Here is a 12,847-nt window from a genome sequence, read left to right as displayed (position 1 = left end):
TTTTTTTTAAAAAAAAGTTACAGCATGAAGAAAAAATAAATCCACTTTAAACTAATTGATTAAATGAAAAAGTTTAAAAATATTTTTATATTTTGTTGTTTGTATTTAATGAAATAATTATCCCTTATCTTTGATCTTTCAAGGTTAAGGTAAAGTAACTTATTCCATAATAAAATAGCATTTCCCATTTTTTTGTGTAAAATGGGGCTTTCTCATTGTTTTAACATCCTAATAGGTCAATACTGATAAGAGTAATTGATTGATTTAAAAAGTGATATGAGCTGTGAAATACCCTTTCAAATAATGGAAAGGGGCTGCTCGTCATGAGAAGAGAAAGAATTCTAGAGGCCAGCTCAGCACTTCATCATGGTGTTTCTGATTCGTTGAGATGTACAGTGAACCCGGTAGATATGGAGTCTGATTGTTTGGTCTTCCTCTCTTAAGTTAACTACCTTTCTTAGTTATGGCTAGCCTTGACATCTGATGTTTGTGAGATAAAATGAAACTAAAATAGCAGAAACATAATGAGCTCTAATGGAAAGGATTATTTACATAGATTTTAAAAACCTTTCAGTACTTAGGAGAGGCAAAGAAGAAATACCCCAAATATATACTTTCATTAAAAGATTCAGAAACAAAGATGATTCTTCTTTGTATAGCATGATGAGAGTGAAATCATTTTTTAAATTTTTCAAAGCTATTAGCTTTCCTAATCTAGTTATTCAAATTGAGACTTCATAGTGATTTGCCAGATCCTCCCTGCTTATAAAGACAAAAGGTTAATGTCGATATTTATTCTTGCCTGTATCTGGGAATGTGTCTTGGTTCATTACTCTTGCATGGTGGAAAGAATCTAGCCTGACCGTTTATGTTAGGTGATGGCTGTCAGTTGCTCCCTCAGACCAGACAGAACGTAAAAGATGAAGAGGTAACACAAACCCGCTTCAGATTTCAAGAAGCAGGCTTTTTACCTAATAATTGATCCAGCTATTAGTCATTTTCATCCCCAAATGATAGTCCTATGTCTACTAGACCACACACACAAAAAGCTTCCTTTGGGAAATGTGCCTTTAGTAGCCACATATGAAAACAAATTAATCAAATGTTCCCATTAAAAGGCTTTTTTTAACCTTGTTTATTTTTGTCAGTTTCATTTTTGGGCATCTGTACATTTTGCTTTGTTTTACCAGTAAACTCAGTTTAAAGAGAATTATTATGAACTTTTCTCTTACTGGGTTTATAGGCTGCTTATTGAAATGAAAACACATTGAGTCCTCGGCCTGCCTGCTCTTTTTTGTTAAAACATAGCTGTACTCAGGTCTCTTTTTCCCTTTTCCTCCTTAATTTTGTTTTACTTTGCCTGTCTTCTTCCCTCCCTGGGGCTCCCTCCCCCACCAGCTTATTTGCATTCTGCTCCAGCTGGTTCTTGAGTCACTTTCCTGGAGGCAGCACTTCAAGTCCAATTAGAGTGGTAGCCGAGCAGGAGATGGCCAAAATGAGAAGGCTGTTGGAGAGAGGCTTGTTGTTTGGGGGTTTTATTTTAATGGTATGTTTCTTTATGAGTCTTGAAAGATGGGAACTGTTGTCCTTGAAACCTTACCACTGCAACTAGTACCTGCTCAAAGTGTAGGGTCCTTTGTGGCAGGAGTGAGCTGCTTCTAGCCCAAATTGCATTATTCAGAATTTTATTTGCATTTATTTTTCCTTAAGACACATTACTCAGTAAACCAGATTTTTCCCTTCCATGACAATAAATGAAATTCATCACTGATTATTACTAATTTATGTTCAAAGGCGCTATTCTCTGTTTCTTAAATGTAGAAAAGGCATCTACTTATACGGCATTTGCTCAGTGAGTCTGCTTTCCAACCCCTCGGTGGCCTTTGGTTGCCTCAGTCTGTATAGTATTGAGAGGCAGATGCCTTAACTCACTGCTATACAGTGTATCCCAATTTCGAAACGTCCCAACACTTTCCTTGGGCATGGCTCCAGTCCTATGGATCATGGGCACAGACAGGAAAGTCAGGTGGAAGCACCATTATATATAATCATACTTAAGACTAGTAGCTTTGGCAAATGTTGTCCAACAAGGGGGATGATTTTATGATCCCCATTCCCACTTTTTTTAAAAATTAAATTTTGAATTTGGGGTTTTCATTTCATTGGTTTGTTTTCTTGCCACCACACAATTATGTGTTGTGCCTCATTTTTCTGAATTGTGCATAATTGGAAGTTTTTTTTTCCAGGCTTAGTCAAAACACTTAAATAGCATTACCCCGACATTTATATTCATGACAAGCATCAACTGTCTACTAGAAACCCTTTTAACACCCTCGTTATTGAAAGTTCTATCAATTTGTATTCAAAATTAAACAAAGCCACTGAGGTCACTGGAATCAAGAATACACAAATACTCTATGGGTTTGAAAAGTGTTCTTGTGATAAAAGTGCCTGGTATTCTGGCATAAATAACAGAAAGAGCTTAAGAAGGGCCTGGTAAAGTGGGTTTGGGAATGCAGGTATTTGGCATAATGTCCTATAGCAAAGACAAATATTGGTATATTTGAGGACTTTTTAAAGAATCCTAACCTCTCACTGGCACCAATGCAGAAAAGAGAAAGTAGTTGGAGGGTGCCATCTGGAGGGCTCATGGTGAGGGAAGTACACAGCATATCACCCCCTTAGGAATCCAGGTCATGGGCATGAGGTGGCTTCCTACAGGTAATTAATTCCCTGCTGTGACCACATGGTCTCTGTGTCTATACTAATCACACAGCAGTTCTGAAAGCATTAAGCTTGTCCAAGGCCCTGGGGCTCTGCTGATTCTGAATCTTTGTAGACTTGCCCATAGTGCCCTCTGAAGCGCACAGTCCCCCTCCACTGTTCTTTTCTTCCCTGAGGGAGAGGACATCCATTGAAGTTAGCATTAAATTATTTAGTGGTATTCCTAGCAGTTTCTATTTATAGTCTTCTGGTGCCCTTTAAGTATATATACATTTTTATCTCTCTCACTTTTCCCAAAGATATAAATTGAGAAAAGAAAACAAAGATGCTCTAAATTCTAATATCTGTTCTAATTCCTATTGCCTTTTCTTCTCATGAACTGTGTCAGGGCAGGAGAGCTCTAGGAGTATCCAGAGATGCCCTGTGGTTAACCAAATGTCTGTGATGGATAAGGAACAGCTAGTAATTAGTTCATCTACCTGCAGCTGACTGCTCATTCCTCCCGAATAGGAGGGCTAGAGAGTAGCAGTTGTACATGCCATTTTTGTTTCCATAGCTAATTGCAGAGTCACCTCCTCTAAAATAAACACTCTTGCCCTTTTAAACATGGCCTTTATTTAATGGAACTTGTTTAATGGAAATTCTGGCAGAAGAAAATGATTTTCAGTATTCTTGAGGCCTTTTATAATGCAAAATGTATTTTAAACATGTAACATTTTGAAATTGTCCTATGACAGAGATCTTCTGTATCATCATAGACTTCACAGCCATTTGAGGTCGTATTTTCCTCATATAGTAACTTTTTCTTAGCCATTTAATTGTTTTAACATTTAGTCCTGCTCAAGGGCTAGGCCAAAGATTGATTGGTTTGATCTTTGAAGACAGTGACCCACTAGGGTAATTGGGGGGAAAAATGACCAAGTATCACATGAAAAATAAATCACATAGCCTGTCCTTTAAAAAACAAACAAAAAAAAAGCGTTTCACACACACACACACACACACACACACACACACAGGTTTATGAATGGAATTAGCAAATCAAAGATAAATAATGATCTTTTTTTTTTAATTTGTCCTCATAGTAAAGTAAATGATGGATTCTGAAGAAAACAAGTAAATTCAAGAATGCTGGCTCACATCTATTCTGTTTTGTGTTTTTGGCAAGAAGCAAGAATTCTGGCTTTTTCTTCCTTATATTTTTCTTTTTTTTCACTTTTTTTTGTATTTTAGAGTTTTCCAACCATGTACAATATACATTGTACACATGGAGTATACAATGTATACTCCATGACTTCTATATGGTAACAGAGAAATTAACTTGGCCACTGTTCATCTCCAGTCAAACTGCCCTCCAATTCTCCTTGACATTCAGTTTATATATTTCACTTTAACTTAGCCTAAAATAATGGTTGTGTGCACATGTATATATATATATATATATATATATATATATTCAAACAGTAATTATTCAATAGAATCATAAGACTGTGTATGTGTGTGTGTTATGTGCCTACATACACCCACCTTTCTTTCGATTTTATTAAATGGTCATTATATTGTTTGAATAATTAAATATCACCTTTTTCACAAAATTTGAAAGTTCCTTAAGGCAAATAATCTCATTAAATTCATCATTTTATTCCTATGTGTAGCTCAGTACCTAGCAATTAATAGGGAGTCAAATATGCTTCTCAAAGGAATGATTGATTACAAATAGCAAGAAGATTTTGAACAGTTTTTCATAAGAATGACCAGAAGAACAGAGAGCTCACTTTCTTCCATGTGTTTCTTGAATAAAGATGCTGTTCTACCAGGGAACAGCTTATTCTCAGCCATTTTCTAAACTGTTCTTTGCCAGGGTACAAATTTATAGCAAGAGGGAAGAAGCAGTTTATCACCTGAATGTCACATCTGCAAAAACTTTGCATGTGCACTTGGTAGATAAAGAACAGATAGCCCAGGTAATGATAAGTAGAATTTCCACTTAATGGAAGAAAATAAAGAGAAGTGAAACCAATATTTACTAAATTTTTATGTCAGGGAGCAGATGAATTTACCAATAATTTAAGAGAGGAAAAATGTTTTAAATAGTGATAATTGCTGACATTTAACGTGCACTCAGATGCCACGCACACAGACCTTTGTGGAATTGTATGTTTAATTTGCATAATTCTGTTAAGTAGTTGGTATTATCTCATTTTGTAGGAGACAGACCTGAGACTGAGAGAGGTTAAGAAAGTTGTTAATAGTCATGCTACTAAAACCTATAGTTTTGGAATTCTGACACAGATGTACTATAGAAAGTTTTAAAGTTAAAGCTTGTAATGACTTGGGCCACTCTCATAAAAGTTCTCTTTGTTGACTATAAAAAAGATTTGACATACCTACTTAAAATATAGGCACACAGTCTTGAAAACTTTCTTTCCCAGTATTTCAATGGAGAAAATGATCTTAACTTTCTTCCCTTATTTAACAACCACACACACCCAAAAAGGTTTTCTATTCGTGTGAAGGGATTGTCTTGTCTTGGACCCCTTTAGTAATGTAAAATTTATCTAAGTTCTTATCTTTTTAGTAATTTTAATCATCTTTTAAAACTGGCTTCATGGACCAGGTAATTAAGTTTACTACAAGCTACAACTTTGTGTGATTCAGCTATGTCCCAAATTCACCTAAGGATTCTACATAAAAAGCTATGGAGTATCTTTTAATATTCCAGATGGAGTTGGCCGTGGGTCCATTTTGCAGACGAGTATCTGATTTAGGGAAGTCCTATCGAATGCTGAGATCATTCAGGTGAGAACCAATTCTTTGTTACTACAGTCATATCCTATTAGCAAATAAATCCTTTCCTCTTATTCAGGTTGAACTATGTAAATTTTTCATCATTCAGTCATTTTTGACCTATAATAATTGCAATTTGATATGAATCATCTTAGAAGTTTTGTTCAAATCAGAACCCCATATATAATTATATGAAATGACTAATAAGTTAGTGGGTGTGTTTTTTCTTTTTGAGGTACAATTCACAAGATTGAGCTGGCAAATTTTCTTATGCTCTTCGTAGGTTGTTTTAATTGTTTTGTTTTTGTTTCCTATTGTTGAAAAATGTATTTAGTAGTAAAGCCAGGCAGTGCATAATAATATAGACATCTCTTTTTGAAATTTTCATTTGTTCATTTATTACTTTTAATCCAGTCTACTTTTTAAAAGATTATAGATTATATTTCATGGTATGGATATAACCAAAACTATTGAAGAAGTATTAAGAGAACTGAACTCAGTGATAGACTGCAGGGAATGGTTGTAAGTGTACTAGATAACTTAGGTTATTATAGTGAGCACCAATCTTTGGAAGCTTCCTAGAAACCAGTTAAAAAAAAAAAACAAGTTAATTCATAGTCATAATCTAAGAATATGCCAGTTCAAAGGGAAAAAACTCTTTTTGGTGCTGATCACTTAGGCTTTTATTAGTTTAGATTTTATGTAACAGACTAACTTAATGACTGAGGTCTTCAATAGCAGATTTTAGAAGATGAGGAGATGTTGTTTTTATGGCTATTTATGTAATTTCCCAGAAAATATTTACACTCAAAAATTTGACCAACTCTGAAGGTTCAGAGTATCAACGTAATATATATTTATAATTTTGTGAGCACAGCATGTCACATGGGAAGCCTTGATACAAACAACCATTATATCTAAGACCACAATGATCTCTGAATATAGTTTTATAAAGGTAATAGAGTGCAGCATGCAGCTCTCTAAAGATTGACTTAGTATTGGAGACTAATCAAAAAGTAGTGTTTCCTTTAAATGATCTCTTTGTTCTCTTATGTCATCAAAATATTACAGTAGAAAATTCAAGCGTAATGTAAGAAATACAGGAATTCAAGATTGTTGATCAAGAGGGGAACCTGATGCTTCACTTTACCTGTTGGTAATTGACAGAGATACTTTTTCTTAAATGTCAAAACAAGCCTGAATTTTACTTTTCCCTCAATGAAGAAATCACTGCCCATCTGTACAGAGGTAGACAACTTGAAGTCAGGACAACTTGAAGTAGATAGCAAATATTTTTATATATCTTCTTTTGATCAGCTCATATTTTTATAAAAAATATTTAAATTGTTTTGTTGAAGTTACAGAGTTCTGCACTATAAATATGAGTGAGTTAAAAGATCAGGAGGTCCCAAGGTTACCACTCCATCAGTCATCTGTACCATAAAAGTAACTTTAATAAAACTCCTGTGGGGGCTGGGGTTGTAGCTCAATGGTAGAGTGCTTGCCTAGCATGTGTGAGGCACTGGGTTCAGTTCTTGGCACCACATATAAATAAAATAAAGGTCCATCAACATCTAAAACAGAAATTTAACAAAATAAAATAAAATTCCTGTGAAGTCATTTACTTTGAGTAAGATGGTAACACAGCAATCCCAGCTGGGTAATAAAATGTTGCCCTGGCTGAGTTGGTTAATATACTAGAAGTATGGTTAACATATTAGCCAAGTAGTTATTGAAAAAAGTATGAAAAAGCTGTTGATTTTTTGCTGTATTAAGGTTAGGCTATTATTTTTTATAATCCTATGTTTAGTTGTTTATTTCATGTGTGGATATTAAAAGAGTATTAATTTTTCTATCAGCCCTCTCAACTCTTACACGAGAGAAATGATTCTTAAATTCTTCAAGTCTGGGTGACATCTTCTAGTACCTATTTATGGAATAAAAAATTATTCATTGATCAATGTATAAATTTAAAAGTTGTCCATTTTTTATATCTACTTTTTCCTGAAGTAATGGTCAGTCTAGATGGGTTTCAAACTTGTGACCATAACTCATGGTAAGAAGCTTTTTAAATTGTAATTTGGCATATACTCACATATAAACCTGCAAACACATTCAGACCTATTGTACATACATGTGCATACCCACATGTATGTTTTCATGAACCAGTAATTGCCCTTGCTTAATTTTTCAATATTCTCTGACCTTTCTTTTTCATTTGATTATTTTAACTCACAAAATTAGCTTCATGGCTCACTAATAGTTTTCATCTAGGAGTTACTCAACTTTTTCATAGGGCCCTTAATTCTTGAACTGTAATTGTTCTACTGACAGGGAACAGAATTTTTTTTTCTTTCTGTAGACTATGAAGTTGCATGCCCATTTCTCCTGGGATTATGGTACCTCTGCATTTCCCCTGCAGGTAGCCCTTTGGATCCTAAAGACTCAGGAACACAAAGATAATTGTATCCTACCTGTGGAGTATCTTCCATAACTTGAATTAATTGAAAAATTTCAACAAAGATTAGTCTGTACCAAAATATTCCTGCAGACCTATTGAATCTGCAGAAATCTACTGAATTGCTCCTAGCACTTTCTCAGTTATTTAATGGGACTGGGACAACTATTTTATCAACTTGATAAAGAAAAAGTGAAAGCATAGTTTATTAGGGTGTTCAAAGAGCCCTTACACTATAAGTCCCATTGCTTGAGAAGAGGAAAGCTGTGGACATATGTCCCTTCCTTGTGTTGTCATTGGGCAAGCTGTGGCTCTACCAGATTTTCTGAGTTGCCTTTAGAAGAGAATTGACTTGGGAAAGCTTACCCATGTGTGGGGTCTACCAGATCCCTTTCAGAAAGGAGGAAATCAGTACAGAACACCCTTTGTTCTAATAATCTAATTAAGCCTCTATTCTGCATATCCACAAAAACTTATTAGAGATCTAACTCTTCCAAAATTAGTCCTAAGTAGTTCAGTGGAAGAGCCCTCTCTTATTAATTAGTGCTTTTCTTCCATCGATTCTGTGGGCTATGGAGGAGGCATAGGCATCATCCACTGACCACATGCATATTACACTTTGGCTCTCATTCATGAATCCCTGTCAAAGGCTTTGAATGACACCAAAAACAACTTCATGGAAGACAGTAGGAGATTGGCTAAATAAAATATGTACCATTAATAAGATCAGATATATGCAGCAATTAACAATTATGTTGTCTTTTAATATCAGTAATATGAAAATAATCTCTAATGCATCACTAAATGAGAAACAGAGTACTAAGTGTGATATGTGATATGATCCCTACTATATTTTAAATAATAGTGTATATTGTATGGAGAATAAAAGCCAAAAGGAATAAAATATCAAAATATTATCTTTGGATAGTAAGATTGTCATTAGTGATTTTTCTTTATTTCTCAAATTTTCTGCCTCGGTTGTTTTACTTTTTGTACTCAGAAAAGTTGACACATTTTATTTTGAAATTCTTCTTCCATTGTTTCTACCATTTAAAAATAACAAAGGGACTTAAGAATAATATAAAATATACTAAATCATTACCCAATAAGGCTAGGGCAAGCCAAACAGCAAAACCCAGCATGTTATGGGAACACAGAAGACCTCAGTCTGAATTAGATGCAGTGGCTGCAAGGGAAGGCAAGGGGCTTCTGCAGAGGAGGGAGGTGTGCTGGCCACAGCACCTGCCTCTAGCTGTACCCCACACATACTCCTTAACAGGCTCCCTTCCTTCACCATGCAGCTATTTACCTCAGGGCCCTCTGTTTTTGACTGTAATATCAGTGGACTTTTTAATTAAGCTGGCAAATTTATTGTATATATTTATATTTTGTTAGTTTACATTAGAGTTCCTCAGGCAACAAGAACCTTTTCATACTAAGGACAGAATGCTGCCTCAGAAAAGTGCTGACATTAGTGATTTGCCTTTGGGTAATTTGTATTCTACACAAGATACCCAAGTCAGAGCTGCAGAGATTGCCTCCTTGCTATCTGTCTACAGCATGATGATCCTTGAGCAGATGTCATGTGGCTGGTACCTTCACTCACCCTTTCCACAAGCCTTAAAGCTCTGACTTTTGACATTGTCAGTGCAGATCTGTGTGATGCTGAAGACACATAAGTCCAAGTGTCCTTCACCAGCTTAGAGACACAGATTCTGCCTTCAGGCAGGCCCTACCACCTTTGCTCCTGAAGGGGCAATTTGTCCTGAAGATGTCCACAGCCTGCTCAGCTAAAAGCCTCATTACCATCCAGGTTAATGACAGAGTGACAAAAATTGTCAGGACAGGGGCTCTGTTAAGATAGAGCTTTTAGCTGGTCATGGTGGCACACTCCTGTAATCCCAGCAGCTAAGGAAGCTGAGACTGCAGAATCACGAGTTCAAACCAGCCTCAGCAAAAGCAAGGTACTAAGCAACTCAGTGAGACCCTGTCTCTAGATAAAATACAAAATAGGGCTGGGGATGTGGCTCAGTGGTCTGGTGCCCCTGAGTTCAGTGCCCAGTACAAAAAAAAAGAAAAGATGGAGCTTTTAACATGAAGAGCAGTAGAAAAAAGAAGCCAGTAACCTGATTAGTAACCAGATGGGGATGTTCATGTCAGTTGCTTTTCATTGTAGGAGAGGTGAGGGTTTTCCAGGTCTACAGTTTGTGTCGATGATACAGATGCTCCTTGAAATTCCAGACCTCTGTGTTTGAATTTTGATAGAACTGGAAAAAAAGGCCATCTTCTTAATGGTCTGTTCCTTTTTTCCACCTGTGTATACAGACCCCTTAATCTATTCTCTGAAATAACCACTGCCCTGAGGTTTCTGGATTCCTAACTCCATGTTTTAGATTTCAGCTCAGCCACCACCTCAGATTTAGGTTGTTTTCGTTATCCTCTGCTGCTGCTTTTATACTGCAGGTGGTGCTTAGCTAAACATGAAGGGGTGAATATTGAGTTTATTATCATGTTTATTATTTCTCACAACCATAATTTAATTATTGACTATACGCCAAGCCTATACTGGGTGTTTTGCTGAAATTCCTTGTGTATCCTCATTGTACTTATGAATCAGGAGCAATCTGTGTGAGGCAGTTGAAACTTAAGATGGGGAAGTAGCCAGTACTGCACAGCCAAAAAGCAGGAGTGTCCCAAAGTCCCATTTCAGGCTTAAAACTGCCTGATTTCAAAACCTGTGTTTGTGACCTTACATTTTATTCCAGAAATTCCCATTTGTTTTCACTTGCATTTGTCATGGAACAATATTTGAAAGTTTATAATCAACTAGGAAAATGTGGAAAAAATTTTAAGAGAATCTATGGCAATTCCTGCTGCTGAGATGCCTCATCTCACTCTTCACTACGACGTGCAAACTCCAGGACAGTGCACAGGAACGTTCAGTCAAGTGTGGTTTTTATTTTTTTTTATGTTTTTATTTTTTATTGGTTGTTCACAACATTACAAAGCTCTTGACATATCATATTTCATACATTAGAATCAAGTGGGTTATGAACTCCCATTTTTACCCCAAATACAGATTGCAGAATCACATCGGTTATACATCCACAGTTTTACATACTGCCATATTAGTGACTGTTGTATTCTGCTACCTTTCCTAAGCTCTACTATCCCCCTTCCCCTCCCCTCCCATCTTCTCTCTCTACCCCATCTACTGTAATTCATTTCCCTCCATGTTTGTTATCCCATTCCCCCCATAACCTCTTATATGTAATTTTGTATAACAATGAGGGGCTCCCTCCATTTCCATGTGATTTCCCTTTTTTTCTCCCTTTCCCTCCCACCTCATGACTCTGTTTAATGTTAGTCTTTTCTTCCTGCTCTTCCTCCCTGTTCTGTTCTTAGTTGCTCTCATTATATCAAAGAAGACATTTGGTATTTGTTTTTTAGGGATTGGCTAGCTTCACTAAGCATAATCTGCTCTAGTACCATCCATTTCCCTGCAAATTCCGTGATTTTGTCATTTTTTAGTGCTGCGTAATACTCCATGGTGTATAAATGCCACATTTTTTTATCCATTCATCTATTGAAGGGCATCTGGGTTGATTCCACAGTCTAGCAATTGTGAATTGTGCAGCTATGAACATCGATGTGGCAGTATCCCTGTAGTGTACTCTTTTAAGGTCTTCAGGAAATAGTCCGAGAAGGGCAATAGCTGGGTCAAATGGTGGTTCCATTCCCAGCTTTCCCAGGAATCTCCATACTGTTTTCCAAATTGGCCGCACCAGTTTGCAGTCCCACCAGCAGTGTACAAGAGTACCCTTTTCCCCACATCCTCACCAGCACTTGTTGTTGTTTGACTTCATCATGGCTGCCAATCTTACCGGGGTGAGGTGGTATCTTAGGGTGGTTTTGATTTGCATTTCCTTGACTGCTAGAGATGGTGAGCATTTTTTCATGTATTTGTTGATTGATTGTATGTCCTCCTCTGTGAAGTGTTTGTTCATGTCCTTGGCCCATTTGTTGATTGGGTTATTTGTTTTCTTATTGTCTAATTTTTTGAGTTCTTTGTATACTCTGGATAATAGGGCTCTATCTGAAGTGTGAGGAGTAAAGATTTGTTCCCAGGATGTAGGCTCCCTATTTACCTCTCTTATTGTTTCTCTTGCTGAGAAAAAACTTTTCAGTTTAAGAAAGTCCCATTTGTTGATTCTTGTTATTAACTCTTGTGCTATGGGTGTCCTACTAAGGAATTTTGAGCCCGACCCCACAATCTATAGATCGGAGCCTACTTTTTCTTCTATCAGACGCAGAGTCTCTGGTTTGATATCTAGCTCCTTGATCCACTTTGAGTTGACTTTTGTGCATGGCGAGAGGAGGGGATTCAGTTTCATTTTGTTGCATATGGATTTCCAGTTTTCCCAACACCATTTGTTGAAGATGCTATCCTTTCTCCATTGCATGCTTTTAGCTCCTTTATCAAATATAAGATAGTTGTAGCTTTGTGGATTAGTCTCTGTGTCCTCTATTCTGTACCATTGGTCCACCCCCCTGTTCTGGTACCAGTACCATGCTGTTTTTATTACTATTGCTCTGTAATATAATTTGAAATCTGGTATTGCTATACCACCTGATTCACACTTCCTGCTTAGAATTGTTTTTGCTATTCTGGGTCTTTTATTTTTCCATATGAATTTCACGATTGCTTTATCTATTTCTACAAGAAATGCCATTGGGATTTTGATTGGCATTGCATTAAACCTATAGAGAACTTTTGGTAATATCGCCATTTTGATGATGTTAGTTCTGCCTATCCATGAACAAGGTATATTTTTCCATCTTCTAAGATCCTCTTCTATTTCTCTCTTTAGGGTTCTG

General features: G+C 36.4%; 1 protein-coding gene across 1 annotated transcript in view; it reads left to right on the top strand.

Moving 5' to 3' along the window:
* COG5 (component of oligomeric golgi complex 5) overlaps positions 1–12,847 on the top strand; it is a 336,390-nt gene that overhangs the window by 304,084 nt on the left and 19,459 nt on the right. Inside the window, exon 19 of the mRNA XM_081282899.1 lies at positions 5,447–5,523. Coding sequence (XP_081139025.1) covers positions 5,447–5,523 — 77 coding nt within the window. The remainder of the gene's footprint in view (positions 1–5,446; positions 5,524–12,847) is intronic.

Source organism: Spermophilus citellus (assembly GCF_964194105.1).
Source record: "Spermophilus citellus genome assembly, chromosome: 3".
Taxonomy (NCBI): domain Eukaryota; kingdom Metazoa; phylum Chordata; class Mammalia; order Rodentia; family Sciuridae; genus Spermophilus; species Spermophilus citellus.
The sequence above is the reverse complement of the archived record's forward strand: the minus strand, read 5'-3'. Positions and strand labels throughout refer to the sequence as shown.